Here is a 15,370-nt window from a genome sequence, read left to right as displayed (position 1 = left end):
TCTACTCTTTAGGATAATATTGTCATTAACTTATCTAGAATGGACCAAAATCTAGGCCCATGTTTCAGTGGGCCTTGGCGATGCTTTGTTATTAAACGAATATCTTCTTTGAAAACGGTGCCGTTTTGGAAGTGGTTTTCCATTTGAAGCAACAAGTATAGAAACAGAGAAAAACCTCTGTTTTCAAGTTTTTGCTACAAAGGTCGAAAACAGAGAAAACTGCGTTTGGAAAAATTTCCCCACATTTCTGAGAAAACTCCGTTTGGAAAAATTTCTGTTCGATCAGGACATTAGGGTTTCAAAAATCTCAGCTCTACATTGAAGAAAGAGTAGTGTGTACTATTCCTTAAAGTCTTCTTTTTTCCATTTGAAGCAATAAGCGTTCAAGTCTCAGCTTTTTGCTACAAAAGGAATATTCACTTAATCAAACCATAAGATCGAAGATTTAGGGTTTCAGAGCGAGACAAAGAGCACAAAGAAGTGAAAGATGAACAAAGGTTTCTTCTTTAGACTCTTTTTTGTTCTCGATTCTACTACAGTTACACGATGTATCCTCTGTTCTGATCGTTACTTGCTTTGGAACAGGAAATTTTGGGGATTATTGTCTTCCAAAATTCTTCAAAGTGTATTTACCTGATGAATCCGGAGATGATCTGGTATAAACACTCTTCTCATCACTCTGTTTTGGGTTTTTGTTTTCTGGTTGCTTGAAACTTGTAGAAACTTTTCAGGTACTACCCATTTCTTTCAACAGCTGTTTACCAAAGCCTTTGCCTGAAACTGTAACTGTTAGAAGCATTTATGGAAAGGTTTGGAAATTGGTGTTGAGGAAATGTGGTAGTGAAGTTGAGAGCTTTGTTATGGTTAATGGTTGGAAGAGCTTTGTGAAGGACGAAGATTTGAAGGGAGGAGATTTCTTGGAGTTTGAGTTTGATGGCTCTCGGCTCTTCAATTTCTGTATCTACGAGCATGGGACATTGTGTAAAAGGATAAGAAGAAGCTCAGAGCAAAGCGAGGAGATCAAAATGGAATCTGATAGTGATGAAAAAAATCAGGCTAGTGGTGACGTTCTATCTCTTGATGAGGATGATGATGATTCTGATTATAACTGTGCTGAAGACAATGATAGTGATGAAGATGATGTCGAGAAAGATGATAATGATGGTGATGACTATGTTGTTGATAATGATGTTGATGATGTTCCTGTTGAAGATGATGATGATGTTGAGGCTTTTGATTCTCATGCTGAGGCTGATGATGATGATGACGATGAAAGACAGTATCTGGATGATCGCGAGAACCCGTCTTTTACTCTGACCCTTAATCCGAAGAAGAAAAGCCAACTGGTAAGAAAAAAATTGAATGTGAAAGAGCTTTCCATTGGGTTGTGAGTTTTCATGCTTTGCTTTATGATGTTTCTTTCACAATGCAGCTCATCCCAGCTCGGGTTATCAAAGACTATGACTTGCACTTCCCTGAGAGTATCACTCTCGTCGATCCACTTGTCAACAAATTTGGGACATTGGAGAAAAAGATCAAGATTCAGACGAATGGCAGTGTGTTTGTCAAGGGATTTGGCAGTATCATCAGAAGGAATCAAGTGAAGACAACGGATAAGATGATGTGTGAGATCAAGAAGACTGGTGATAATAACCTGGTTCAAACAATCAAGATTCACATTATCAGTGGATGATCATTCATATATATCTATCTTCAGTGACTATTGTGTTGTATTGAGTTCATGTACGAGTTTTTAATTTCTGAAACTTATTAGATGTATACAAATTTATTTGCAACAAGTAGTGAAAAAGTCTCTCAATAGCTTCATACATATAGAATGCATTGTACTTTACATTGTTCAGATTAATATCAGAGACATAATGGTAAAATGACAAATGGGTTTGGGTTTCTGTTTTGGTATTACCCTCAGTTTATGTTACAAATCAAAAGCAGAAAGATAACCACACAATGACAATAAGTACAATAGATTTGGGGAGAAATCGTCGTATTGGCTGGCCTTCCACGGTCGGGTCCAAGTTATTCCAACCTCAGGGTTGTGTAGAACCTGCACGTTTACATACGAAGTATGTTATTACTTGTAGTTTTGTAGGATCTTAGGGAAACTTTTGCCTCAAATATCCCTCAAATATGTGTTTAAGATTGACAGAGAAGCAGAAAACAGGAGGTAGAGAATGCTACAAAACTTGGAAACTCTGCCTTAAGTCTTCCATACGTTAAGACTTTCTCATACTTTTCATGTTTCCATCAAGATTCATATGAATACAAACATCTCATACCCTAGGGGTCTTCCATCAAAACTGGGTTCTTTCTTTTGGATTGTCAGCGTAATGTATTGAACAGGAGGACGAAACTGCAGCTTGTAATGCTGAGCCAAAATAATGAGTTGAATGTTGTTGTTTCCAAGAAAGTCTTACCTTGAGCTAGGCGGGAGAAGGAGGAAGCTATGGTGGTGGTTGTGGGCGATTCATGAGATTGTGGTGGTGCTGAGATGTGTAATCAGATGGGTGGATAACATAGAGACCGGGCTGATTCATATTTAAGAAGGGCTGAGAGGGATGAGGAGTAGCTATGGATGAAGGTGGGCGTGTAGCTGAGAGTGAGAATCCTGATGATGCTGCATTTGAGAACAGAGGCGGTGCTGTAGCTGCTACGGCGGTCCCACCACTGGACTGATCATGCCCTTGCCATGTCCTGGCTGGGAAGCTTTGATGAGAACGTAACATATGACCTTTCTCTGGTGTTCTTTCCTGGAGACAAGAATTGAACTTTTAGGGCAGAAGATTATTCATTCAAATCTTCAAGAATATCACAACATAGAACTCATAGAAGTATAACTAACAAGCAACAACATAGAACTCTTCTCAAAGGAAATCAAAGAGTTGAGCTCAAGTACTTAACTGATCAAATATCACAACAGTAACCACTTGATGAACATCTAACTGAATTTCTTATCGCACAAATTCCTCATTAAAGTTCGATAAATTTAAAATTGTCATTCTATTTCATATGGTGTATTAGTTCTGGACAGAAGGTACAAAAGATTGTGCAAGTTATAAATGTGTGGCAGTGACAAATAGTTGGATATAACGAGATGTGTGCTAGGTATTTTACTATTTACCATGGGTGAAAAGAACGCAGAAGGAAGGGAATGCCGGTTATTAAGATGGTCTGAACCCCTCTTCAAGAAATTGAAAGGCGTATCACATGCCGCTGCAGCCATGTGGTTCTCCATCTGTGAATAGATCAAATGGAAGAGCAAGAAATTCATCAATAAATGAAAAACCATGAGGGCTCGAGCTAGCTAATGAGACAGTATCTTTCAGTTCCAGATTGCTATGACATATCGACAGAGAAACATTTGACTAACAGTTGCAGCAAAACGCATATGAAAGTAAAGTAAATCATATTTGGTGCACTAAGGATAAAATTGCACCATGATGTTCCTTCCACATACAGTAATATTAGGGACATGGTGAAGCCGAAGAGCCCTTTCTTTTTGCTTTGGACCATCTCCCAGTGAAAGAGAGATTCCCAAGTTGAGGTCGAGCTTAACATTAGCTAAATATTAAGATCAGAAAAACAAGTTAGTAGCAGCTTTTCACATATTGAGCAGAGATATCAATGATACAGCAAAAGCTGCATAGCATTGACCAGTTTAACAAGCAAGGAACCCGAGCATCAATTACATTACCTGCCTCGGGAATCATCCGGGATGCATGAGGCTCAATTAAGGAAGCCGCTTCCCTTCCATTCCATTGTATGGCTGCCTTGTCAGAAGCCCTAATTACATAAGAATCTGAGCAATTAGTCTTGAAATTGTCCTAATAGATCAATAATTCAGGATAAAAAACTTCATCATACTGTGATTTACAATCACCAAGAGCATACAGCTTTTACTCAGATGACAATCATCCCAAGATAGATATAAATGTCTCATAGCCATCAGAATCTCTAGATATAACCCATAATCAAAAACGGGTCTTCCTGCTAATGGTTCTAACAGAAACCTCGTTCACATTAACGAAAAATAACCAAACCCTTCATCTGAGGCACTTCACTCTTTTTAGCAATGACTGACAGCCACATTCAGACGAAAACACGAAGAAATTGCATGTGTAAAAGCCCATATTTAGATCCCAGGAAAAGTTAATTACATGTTTCCATGAAACTGCTCCATTTGAGCTCCCCACCCGCCAATCTTTTGCAAAGAAACTCCTTGATATCTTGAGTTATTCCTTGAGAAACCAGAGCTCTGTCGCCGAAGTACTTGCACAACTTCCTCTTTGGAAAGATTCGCCATCTGTAAAGTTTGAAAACCAGATAAGAACAAATCAAAGCGAACATGTCTTCATTTGTACATCTATAATCAAAACCTGCTTGAGATCCTCTTCATAATCGCTGATAATGAAATTGATGTCAGCCTCCAGACCCCGGAACTTGACAGCAGCTCGATCATACGCCCTACATGAACCGATGATGAACTTATGAAAAACAGGTGACGGATCAATTGAAGATCATACAAATACAAAACAACATAATTTCCAAAGGCATTACCTAGCTGCAGCATGGGCAGTATCAAATCCACCTATTGGATTCAAAAAGTTAAAACTTTATTAGAGAGTTAAGAGCACAGCAGAAAATATTTCATAGTGGTGAAACCAATAGAATCCATACCTAAATAAACTTGTTTACCGCAATCCCTGCAAGCATGAAAATTGACAAAAAGGAAAAAGATTAATACAAAATCTAAAGGCCAGAGCTTGGACCTGAAAGATAAACCAAGTTCTTTCCTTTTCGACCAAAGATCTAACAACTAATCTAAGATAATCAATCAGAAGTAGATTTACCAGATATGCGATTCCCATCTCCCTGTCCTCCGATAGAAAGTGACGCCTCTATACTGCGAACTCTTAGACCTAGGACCTCTCCTGCTTTTCTTCACCGGCTGTGATGGTGGCTGCATCACCCGTGCAGCATCGGCACCGCTTCCACTTCCAAGAAAGTCTCCGCCTTGTTTCCCTCTCTGGAAGGAAATATCAACGGTGCTCCTGGAACTTTGTGCGCTCGAATCCATAAAATTCATGCCTTTAGCAACAGGAAAAAACTCCTTAGTCATCATCACAGCACTTCTTTCATCATCATCTTCTTCTTCTTCTTCTTCCTCTCCTCCTTTTAGTATCTCAAATTGAAACTTGACGGTTCGTGTAGAACACAACTCATCTTCACCATCTATGCAGCTAGAAGCTTCAGCATTAACAACAGAAGAGTTCGACGTCACTGATTCATCCATCTGATTCAAAGAAACCCCTTCAACAGTAACCGAATCTCGTTCGTTCTGAGTAGACTCGGCCGAGTCGACGTCGAGATTGAGATCCAGCATCAATCTCAACAAGTCAACAAAAAAGTAAACAAACTCTGAGATTTTCACAACAACAACAACTATTTCTTCAAGCTCTTACTTACACATTGATCAAACTTATACACTAATCCGACCAATAAATTTCAACGATCGCCGTCGATTTGAAATAAACAGAGCTCAAAAATCACATTTCATCGGAGAAAATCTGTAAGTGTATGGAAAAATAAATCAGAGAGATTTAGATTCTGAAATACGGCGAGGATTCGCGACGGAGAAGGAATAATAATTACAGAGAAAGAAGGAAAAGCTCGATCACTAAGGAGAGAAACGAGATTGAGGAGACATGGATGACGATGAAAATTTGAAGAGACAAAATAGCTTTCGCCGGACGAAAGAGATAATCGTCGGCGAACGGGGAAGGAATGATGATGGGACGTAAGCCTGTGGGTTAGTGGCAACAAAGGAACATTATGACATTTATTTATTCCTTCCATCTTTCTCGGCAATTTGATACCGGTTCTGTCAGTTCCCGGTTAAAGTTAAAACGTGCTACTTGTTTTGTTTTATTAGGCTTGGTTTAGTTTATAATTAGTGTAATACTATCATCAAATTTACTGTTTAAAGTTTGGCATTGCACTAAAACTATAGTTGTGTCATGTGTGTGTAAGCTTTTTTGTGAATATTTTATAGAATGAATCAAACCAAATTTGGTTTTATCTCTTATGAATCTGCAAACAAATAAGTAACCAACAAGATTGGTAAAGAAAAATGGCGGAAAAAAAAGAAAAAAAAAAAAAAGAAAGAAAAACGAATCTACAGTACCTATTCACAAATCACAACTTTGAAGACACATAAAAACCAAAAAACACTTTGAAGTCACATATTCATAAGCTTTGAAGACAAAGCATTTGTTTACATTTATTGGCGGGTCATATTTGCAGCTACGTCCTCCTCACATTCAAAAATCTGTAAAGACTTAAAGAGTGAGATAGAATAATATGACTTTTTATTGATTTAAATAGAACTAAGAACTAACGTAACAAATGTGTCACATGTAAGAAAAAGGTGTAAAAGCTATATATTATATCATTTAAAAAGTTGTTATTATTATAAAACAATGTGAAATTATATACGGAAAATAGTTAAAGATGACGGAAAGAAAAAAATTCACTAACATCAGGTTTGATAGCTTTAGTTTTTCTAACTCGATATAGTGATGAAATTTGGTTTTAATTTGTACAGTTTTAACAACCATTACTCACACGTTAATTACTATTGAAATTGGATGATGTATGTTATCCTTGCCTCGTTTGTAGTCAAATTATAGTAGATAAAAATGAAGCATGTGTTTCCTACAATATCTAAACACATTGTAAAAATCTATCAAGTCTAGAGAAAATCATCTCTGCATCAATTGTGTGTCATATTATTTTTAGATTTTCATTGACTAGCTGTAAGTAAAAAAAAAACACATATGATCAAATGTTGTATCTCTCTTTTCAAGTTCTAAAACATTTTATTGTGAATAAACAGAAAATCCAAAAAAAAGTGAGAAAGATAACAAATACATCATCAATTTGTATCAAATCTTATGGTTTGAAAGCAAAGTATCTTGTATTCATTAGTACTATTTTCTAAGACTACATAGCTTGAGAGCAATGTAATACAAAGAGATCAACAAAGAAATTGATAGGTTTTTAAGATAGGTACATTCAATAGTGTAAACACAGATATTTTGGATAGAATTTTTTTTTAAAAAGGAGTAAAATTCAGATGTTCAAAAAAAAAAAGGAGTAAGATGAATTACAATTTACAAACTACAACACTACGTATATGTCACAACTCACCAATGCCGGTCCGGTGAAATCCGGGGCCAAATACGAAAAATAAAATTGGGGTTTTTTTAAAAAGTAGAAACTGCTAAAAAAAATTTTTTTGCTAATTATGGAGCATTTATAATTTTTATTTAACAATTTTTCTTAAATTTTAAAGATTTTTTGCTAATTATGAGGCCTTTTTGCTAATTGTGAAGTCTTTTTGTTAATTTTTGAAGCTTCTTTTACTATTTTGAAGCTTTTTTTGTTAATTTTTGAGGTCTATTTTACTAATTTTGAAACCTATTTCATAATTTTGGGACCTCAAAAAAAAAAAACTCTTAACAAAATAGGCTTCGCAAATTTGAGACCCAATACAAATGATTCACCAAAATGAGTGAAAAGTCGGCCCTGCAGCTCACAAGGAAAAAAGACGTCACTACGTATTATGGTCTTGACACAGGTTACCGGCGGAAAATGAAGATGGCCTAAAAATATCTAATCTTTGTGTCCATACGAATCTCCTTTTCTTTGGAAATGTTTATTGAGTGGGGTAGGTCAAATGAAAATTGCGACTGGCTTTAGCCGGTTGCCAAAGTTAAGAGTGTCAGAAAAATCTCGAAGATCAAGGATTTTGACGAGTAATATAAAGCCGCGTGTACAACAGAGATTGAACCCCAGCCATTCAACTACTCTCTCAGCCATCTCAGGTCAAATATCTGATCTGACGGCCCACGTCCATTCTCACTTTCCTTAAATTTAGGGAATTTAACAGTTTCAGAATTTTCTTTTTTTTTCATTTTCATGCCCATTCCTTATTTCAACCTCTTTTCAAGATTTGCCGTTTTACTACCAAGTACAACCTTAATTTTACTTTTGCCTAAATGTCAAAGTGAAATTAGGTTGTTAGAATCACATACTTGCAAGATTTTTTTTTTTTTTTTTGGGTAGGATTCTTGCAAGATGATCATACATATGAGTAAATTTGCTTTACATTAAAAAAAAAAAAAGAGAGTGTCTTTATCTAGAATTTAAAATGTCACTGTTATTATATTATTATCCTTTTTCCGTTGTCATTTTCGTAATAAATATTATCAATCATTTCTTCGTGAAATCATATATATTAATCATATAAGGCAGACGAGGTTGAATTGAAAGACGTGGCCGCCTTCTGTCCTATCCTTGCAATGATAATACATTTTTTTTTTTTTTTTTGGCAAACTCTTGACACCTAATTTATCACAGTGAGATTAAATTTCCCGTCGCATATAATTGATTTTGCTGAGAAAGCTACAATTGCCTTTTCACCGATTGAAGGCTTGTTCAAAATTTTCTATTGTGATTTTTTTTTCTATTGTGAAATTAGTAACATTTGTTTTCGATATGTCACATTTCTTAATATACAGATTCACTAGAATTGATGTTGCTATGATTCCATTATGGAATAAAATCATAAAATATATATTTTAAAATCAAGGATAATATTTATATTATCATAGTTGTCGACAAAGTCTATGACCATATGATTTTACTCTTTATCTTATTCAGAAATGAATATTGTTTCTGGTACGATGTGACACGGCAAAACCACGATGCATCGCCTATTCTCAATCGAAGACTCAGTATCTGCAGAATTCAACAAAATCGAGTTTCAAGTTGGCCATTCTTTCGTGCGATTATTAAATTATACCGATTTCAACAATATACAAGTATATAGAAATTGTCAAGTATAGGTGATCAAAAAAAAAAAAGGGAATTGTCAAGTACGAGTATCTTTTATCTAATATTTAAACGTAAGACCAACTGAAAACAAAGTAATAATGTGATTTCGTTTACAACTCTCGATTTAGGTTTGTTTTGTTTTCGGAAATAAGAATTCTAGAAGAAATGTGTATTAGCCAATTTTGCTTTTCAAATTGTGTAATTCTTCCTCATAAAAACTCCAACCTTAAAGAAAAAAAAGTAGTTAATGACGAAAAACCTATTTTACAAGAGTTATGTATCTAACTTAAACACCCATACAATTTAAGGTTATAAATGGTTGTTTTAAGTTGAATGGGTTAAAAATCATTCAATCTATTCATCTGCAATAATTGAATGAGTTGAACATTTTTGCTTTAGAATTTATTCAATTTTTCAGGTTTTTAAATTGAATGAAGTGGATCTTTTTTTCGATTCTTTCATCTCAAATGGTGAAAAATTTGTTAAATGTTCATTCAACTCTTTCAACTTAGTATTTTGTGTCACCCATTTATAGTCGTAACTAGATTGAGACATAAATAGTTCATTTAATAGACATAAACTATTGATAAGATCGTATCTAGCTAAAATATATTTGCTTATATCTTTACCCTAATAATATGTCTCTCTTTGTGAATGTTTTTTTGTAATGGCAGGTGGGAGAAGAAGTTTGAGGTGCTGTTCACATCTAAGCTCATTTACATGGATCCTAGGATCACTGTTGCTTGGTGCAAACGTCATGGAGTACCAATCCAAAAGGTAGAAAACTTCTAAACTCAAGAAACAACATTGTGTTTTTTCCCTTACAAAACTCAAAAGAAAATTGATTCTTGTTCTAAGTATTCAATACATCTCTGATGGAGAAATTTGACTGGATAATTGATACAGAACCAGATTTCATATTCCGATGAATTTGGAGAGGAAAACAAGCCTAGCATATGAACTTTGCTTTTTGTATTGCATTTTCTAGTTATTTTGCCTTTGTAAGCCAATAAACAGTTTGTAGTGTTATTTTGCCTTTGTATCCTAATAACAGAGATTTGAAAGCGCGGAAACAGTTTGTATTGTGATTTTGCATTTGTATCCAAAAAAACAGAGATTTGAAAGCGCTGAAAACAGTTTGTAGTGTGATTTTGCCTTTGTATCCCAAAAAAACAGAGATTTGAGAACGCGGAGTTGCTTCCGACTTTTGTAGCAAAAACTTGGAAATGTAGAAGTTTCCCTTTGTTTCTATACTTGTTTCAACTGGAAAAAAAAAAAAAAAAAAAAAAAAAAACACTACTAAAACGACTCCGTAGAAAAGAGTCGCTAAAGGCCCACGACAACGAAATAATGGGCCTAAACCGGTCCATTTGATTTTATATAGTGTATTGACACTATTGTCCTAAATAATAAAGCCACAGAGACGAGTCGAGGAGGGGTATCGAAGTCAATTCACTTGTCACGCCTGATCAGATTCGGAATTCATCGTTCGATTTAACTTCTTCACGTCTGGTCAGAAAATTCAAAATGGCTTTCAACAGTCGAATCGACAACGTTCTCCGACGTATTTCCGGCGAGTTATTCTCACTTTAAGCACAAAAACTCTAGAGATTCGACTGTTGAAAGACTCTGACCGCTGCTAGAATCAATGTTAAGGCAAGAGGCGAGAAAGCGAGGTCTCCATCAGAGAAGGAGAAAGCGAGATCTCCATCAGAGAAGGAGAAAGCGAGGACTCAACTCGCCATATTGTTACTGCCCTTTTGAAGAATTGCAGCTATGAAGGTTTTTTATTTATTGAATTGATCATCCTTGTTTAGTAATCACATTGTTGGTTTTGACTAACATTTGTAATTTGGAAACTTTTTGTCAGTTACTGCTGTTCCGGATGTTCTTGAAGCCTGGAGAATTCTAGAAGATGAGAAGAGTTGCATTGATCTTGTCTTAACAGAGTTTGTCATGCCTGTGCATTCTGGAACTGGTCTGTTGTCCAAGATTATGAACTTGGGCTTGCAAGTATTGTTTAATAAGGCAAGCATCATCATCATTTACCGATTCCATGCTTTTATGCTTCTTGCTTGTTGACCTTAACTTGTGCAGACAACAAATCAGGTAGCTGAGTGTAGCATCATCAGGATTCTCGTTCTCCCCGCCTTCATTCTCAAAGTCTTCTTCAATCTGAATCTCTTCCCAGTCCCTATGTCATTCGCCAAACTGTTTACACATATCATGAACTACCCAAAAGATACACTGTAGCTTCCTTTGCCAAACTTGAAGGCAAGTCTTTCTAGGAGACAAAGATATTCAATTCATCTTTTGCTCAGCACACAAGTTGCATTTTCCTCCTCTCGTTTAGTATTGCATGACACGAAGTCATTGTTTCAATAACAAGGAAAATGCAATCTACTTTAACAAGGAACACTACAATTACAATCTACATTAATGCCATCATTGATATCTCTGCTTAATATGTGGAAAACTACTACTAACTTGTTTTTTCTTTCTGATCTTATCATTGAGCTAATGTTAAGCTCGACCTCAACTTGGGAATCTCTCTTTCACTGGGAGATGGTCCAAAGCAAAAAGATAGGGCCCTCCGGCTTCACCATGTCTCTAACAGTAAGATAGGTGCAATTTTCTCTTTAGTGCACCAAATTTGATTTACTTTTCTTTCATATGCGTTTTGCTGCAACTGTTAGTCAAATGTTTCTTTGTCGATTTGTCATAGCAATTTGGAACTCAAATATACTGTCTCATTAGCTAGCTCCTTGTCACGCGCTTTTCTCAGAAAACCGGTTGTGACATTGAGCCCTCATGATTTTTCATTGATTCATCAATTTCTTGCTCTTCCATTTGATCTATTCACAGATGGAGACCCATATGGCTGCAGCGGCATGTGATACGCCTTTCAATTTCTTGAAGAGGGGTTCAGACCATCTTACTAACCGGCATGCCCTTCCTTCTGCGTTCTTTTCACCCCATGGTATATAGTAAAATACATTAGCACACATCTTGTTATATCCAACTGTTTCTCACTGCCACACATTTATAACTTGCACAATCTTTTTTTGTACCTTTTGTCCAGAACTAATAATACACCATATGAAATAGAATGACAATCTATAAATTTATCGAACTTTAAGGAGTAATTTGTGCGATAAGAATTTCAATTAGATGTTCATCAAGTAGTTACTGTTGTGATTTTTGATCAGTTGTACTTGAGCTCAACTCTTTGATATCCTTTGAGAAGAGTTCTGTGTTGTTGCTTGTTAGTTCTACTTCTATGTTGTGATATTGAAAAACGGTCTATTTCTCCACGAGAACTATCGCATCACGATAGATAGAGCCCAAAGTATGACCCCGATCTATATATCTCTGAAACAAAAGTTCTATACCTATTTCTCCCCGACACAAAAGTTCTGTATCTAAATCTCTCCGAATTAATAGTTCTAGATCTATTAAACCATAATCCTGGGTTTCGTTGGTTTATTTTATATTTAACCAATTATTGAAAAACTAAACCCAATTAAACCAAAGAAAACCAGATTTTCTTAATATCTCTCTTCCCAGAGAATTGCACACAGAGAGTAAGATCGGGGCATTGGCTGAGAAGGAAACCCCACCAATTGTACTTCAATTCGCTCCATTGAACAGTTCCGTCTACGAAGGTTTCTGGTATAGCTTCTCGTCTTTGAAACTTGATAAACTTGGAATCGATGATTCTCCGATTCCAATCACCGGTAAACACACAAAAACATCAATTTTAACAGAAATTCAAAGATTATATGCATTAACATTGATTAATTTTCTGGGCAAGTTCTCATGATCCGTTTATGCTCGAGAAACAAAAAAAAAGTTGAGAACTCTGGTTTTATTGGAGGAAGAAGCCATTGGAGGAAAGATCAAGACTTTGCAAAGCTGGGAGAGTTATACTTCTTTGGATTTCGCCGGAGAGATCATTAGAACTCAAATCAAGAGCCTATAGATTCACCAAGTTGAAAATCGAAACAGGGATCGAGTCTTTGATGAAATTCTGAGACCGATTAAGAACCCTAATCTCAACTAGCTTCTTGAGAGATTCAGTCAATTTCTCCGACAACTATTTGTTCATGAGCTCCAATTTAGTAACCCTTCCGGTGTCTGGATTGATAGAGTTTAAATTGGGATTGCAGTGATTCCGGTCAAATTGGTTGCAGCAATCAATAGAAGAAAAATTGATTCCCCCCACCGGGTTTTTGTTTGTGATTGGCTATGAAGTCACGTAAGGCATCGAAGTCATACTTTTTTGACAGGGTAACAGGACGAAAGTTTGAGAAGAAGAAGCATTAGAATTAAGAATGGCACGAAAATCTTTGACAAATATGAGAGAATACGTGATGGGTTTAATGATTCTCACCATTTTAGAAGAAAGATGACGCACACGAGAGAGAGAAAGGCGTGAGAGAGAGGAAGGAGATAATGTATGTTGAGAAATTTGGTTTTCTCTGGTTTAATTGGGTTTAATTTTTGGAATAGTCGGTTAGATATAAAATTGGGTTTAAGTTTTGGAATAATCGGTTAAATATAAAATAAACCGAAGAAACCCAGGATTATGGTTTAATAGATCTAGAACTATTAATTCGGGGAGATTTAGATACAGAACTTTTGTGTCGGGGAGAAATAGGTATAGAACTTTTGTTTCAGAGATATATAGATCGGGGTCATACTTTGGGCTCTATCTATCGTGATGCAATAGTTCTCGTGGGAAAATAGACCGTTTTTCCTGATATTTCAAAGAGCACATGTATATCAATCTCACAGAGAATATGAAAAAAAAAAATTTGATGTTTGAAGAAAAAGACAGACTCCACAGGCAAACTCAATACCAAACTAGTATATATTTTTGACTCTTAGCAATTCCACTTTTGCTCAGCTAGATTGACAATTGCGGTTTCATCGACATCCAAGATTTTGACATGGTTAGGATACATGTCGGGAAAAGAGCTGGAGGGGACACAGAAAGGTTCAGACTTTGTGAGGAAAATGGAGAGATCTCCAATGTCTTGAGTGTAAACAGCGCTTCCTTTATCATCTAGCTTGAACACCATTAAAGCTACTGTCTGCATTTTTTTCGCAATTCCGTCGCTGGTCTCGGCTGTCTTCTTGTACAACTTAACCATGAAAGTTTCACCGGTGGTTCTTGACTCCACCAAGTGTTCGCTCTTGCAGCACGAATCTAGAAGCCTTTTGTTGTCTTTGGTCATATTGGGAATCTTTCTGAACCCCAACCTCTGAAACTTGGGTTTGTTGACATGTTTTGTGAGATCCCATGATGCGATGAGGTGGCCTCCAGATCCAGGTATGTGAAACATGTCATCTCTCTTGGAATACATGACAGGGGAAGAGAAGAAGCAAGGATTTTCGACTCTAATGTTGATCCACTCGGAGTTACTCTGAGCGGGTCTGAAAAAGCTGAGCTGAGGCCCCAAGAACTTGACAGCCACAACACAGTCTTCATCCTTGGGAGAAGATGAGGACATTGCCACGTTGGTGACGATTTGGGTTTGGCAATGAGGAAGAGTCACAAGAGGAGGCAGAGAAATACGTTTTGGATCTGCATCCGATGCAACCAGGTTTAGATCAATGTCTTGGAGACCTATCACGCCGTCCTTCAAAGTAGTTAGCCATCCATTGGATGATCCGATCGTTCTCATTTCGTTTGTCAACTCCATCGGCAAATTCTTTTCCAGAGGAGTGCTGTCACCAGCCCTCCTAATCACGAGTTTTCCGGGATCAGCTCCACAAGGATCAACGTACATGATCACACAAGGAGGAGTTTGCGGCAAAGAAGTAGATAAGAAGATATTATTAGAGTGAATAGGAGAAGATCTTACAAAGACAGGTTTCCGAAAGCAGAGCGTCGAGGGCTGGCTGAGAAGCAGAGACATGATTCTTAAAAGAGAGCAAGAGAATTAAGAAAGAAAGAAAGAAAGAACGAGAAAACAAAAACCTAATTGAAGAATTGGTGATGTTCACATCTAAAACCCTCCATTAATACAGAGGAAGGGACTTGGTCAGCAAGTTTCACATCTCCAAAATTAATTATGGTCTCTATGTATATTTTTTTCTTTCCCAAAAGTCCTTTTCTCCACTATACCATATAACTCTCATTAACTTACTTTTGCGTTTCCTACTTCTAAACCTAAATAAACAAGTCAATATTTTCTGATTCCAAATTTATATTCCATGTCTCTATATTATATTACATTCGATTTGCTTTCAAACATAAAGAAGATGGAGTTTGCGGGCGAGCAAGAAGAGCAGCCATTAGAGAGGAGAGTAGAGGGTCTTACAAACGAAGGTTTCCGAAAGAAGAGCTTCGAGGGCAAGAGACATGAATCTCCTTAGAGAGAAAGCAAAAGAATTAAGAAGATACTTGAACATAGGACACCAAAGCTTTACACTAAAGGGAAGTAGG

The 15,370-nt window shown here is 36.4% G+C and overlaps 3 protein-coding genes and 1 long non-coding RNA gene across 7 annotated transcripts; 2 read left to right on the top strand and 2 right to left on the bottom strand.

Moving 5' to 3' along the window:
• Window positions 1-677: 677 nt before the first annotated feature.
• On the top strand, window positions 678-1,740 carry LOC9300746 (B3 domain-containing protein At5g60130; the record flags this gene model as incomplete). The annotated part of the gene is made up of 2 exons (XM_021015811.1): window positions 678-1,346; window positions 1,433-1,740. Coding segments are annotated over 2 exons (930 nt in total), but the record flags the coding sequence as incomplete, so codon positions are not given.
• Window positions 1,741-1,803: 63 nt separating this feature from the next.
• On the bottom strand, window positions 1,804-5,842 carry LOC9302445 (AP2-like ethylene-responsive transcription factor TOE2). Of its 4 annotated transcripts, none has more exons than XM_021033085.1 (10): window positions 4,869-5,842; window positions 4,696-4,721; window positions 4,576-4,606; window positions 4,399-4,482; window positions 4,176-4,321; window positions 3,713-3,817; window positions 3,455-3,579; window positions 3,140-3,253; window positions 2,436-2,768; window positions 1,804-2,065 (listed from the first exon to the last, which is right to left on the bottom strand). In XM_021033085.1, the coding sequence occupies exons 1-9, from the start codon at window positions 5,399-5,401 to the stop codon at window positions 2,463-2,465; spliced, it is 1,470 nt and encodes a 489-aa protein (XP_020888744.1). In that variant the 5' UTR covers window positions 5,402-5,842; the 3' UTR covers window positions 1,804-2,065; window positions 2,436-2,462. The 4 variants fall into 4 exon arrangements, with proteins under 4 accessions (XP_020888744.1, XP_020888754.1, XP_020888751.1 ...); XM_021033095.1 differs by having other exon boundaries at window positions 3,476-3,579; XM_021033092.1 differs by having other exon boundaries at window positions 3,713-3,801; window positions 4,395-4,482; window positions 4,869-5,841.
• Window positions 5,843-11,017: 5,175 nt separating this feature from the next.
• On the top strand, window positions 11,018-12,062 carry LOC110229817. Its single transcript, XR_002333196.1, has 2 exons — window positions 11,018-11,541; window positions 11,782-12,062. It is a non-coding gene; the product is annotated as an uncharacterized LOC110229817 (long non-coding RNA).
• Window positions 12,063-13,717: 1,655 nt separating this feature from the next.
• Window positions 13,718-15,079, bottom strand: LOC110229808. Its single transcript, XM_021030777.1, has one exon. The coding sequence runs from the start codon at window positions 14,838-14,840 to the stop codon at window positions 13,803-13,805; it is 1,038 nt and encodes a 345-aa protein (XP_020886436.1). The 5' UTR covers window positions 14,841-15,079; the 3' UTR covers window positions 13,718-13,802.
• Window positions 15,080-15,370: the final 291 nt, after the last annotated feature.

Source organism: Arabidopsis lyrata, assembly GCF_000004255.2.
Source record: "Arabidopsis lyrata subsp. lyrata unplaced genomic scaffold ARALYscaffold_8, whole genome shotgun sequence".
In the NCBI taxonomy this organism is placed as follows: Eukaryota; Viridiplantae; Streptophyta; class Magnoliopsida; order Brassicales; family Brassicaceae; genus Arabidopsis; species Arabidopsis lyrata.
Note: the sequence above shows the minus strand (reverse complement) of the source record. Positions and strands in the feature narration are given on the sequence as shown.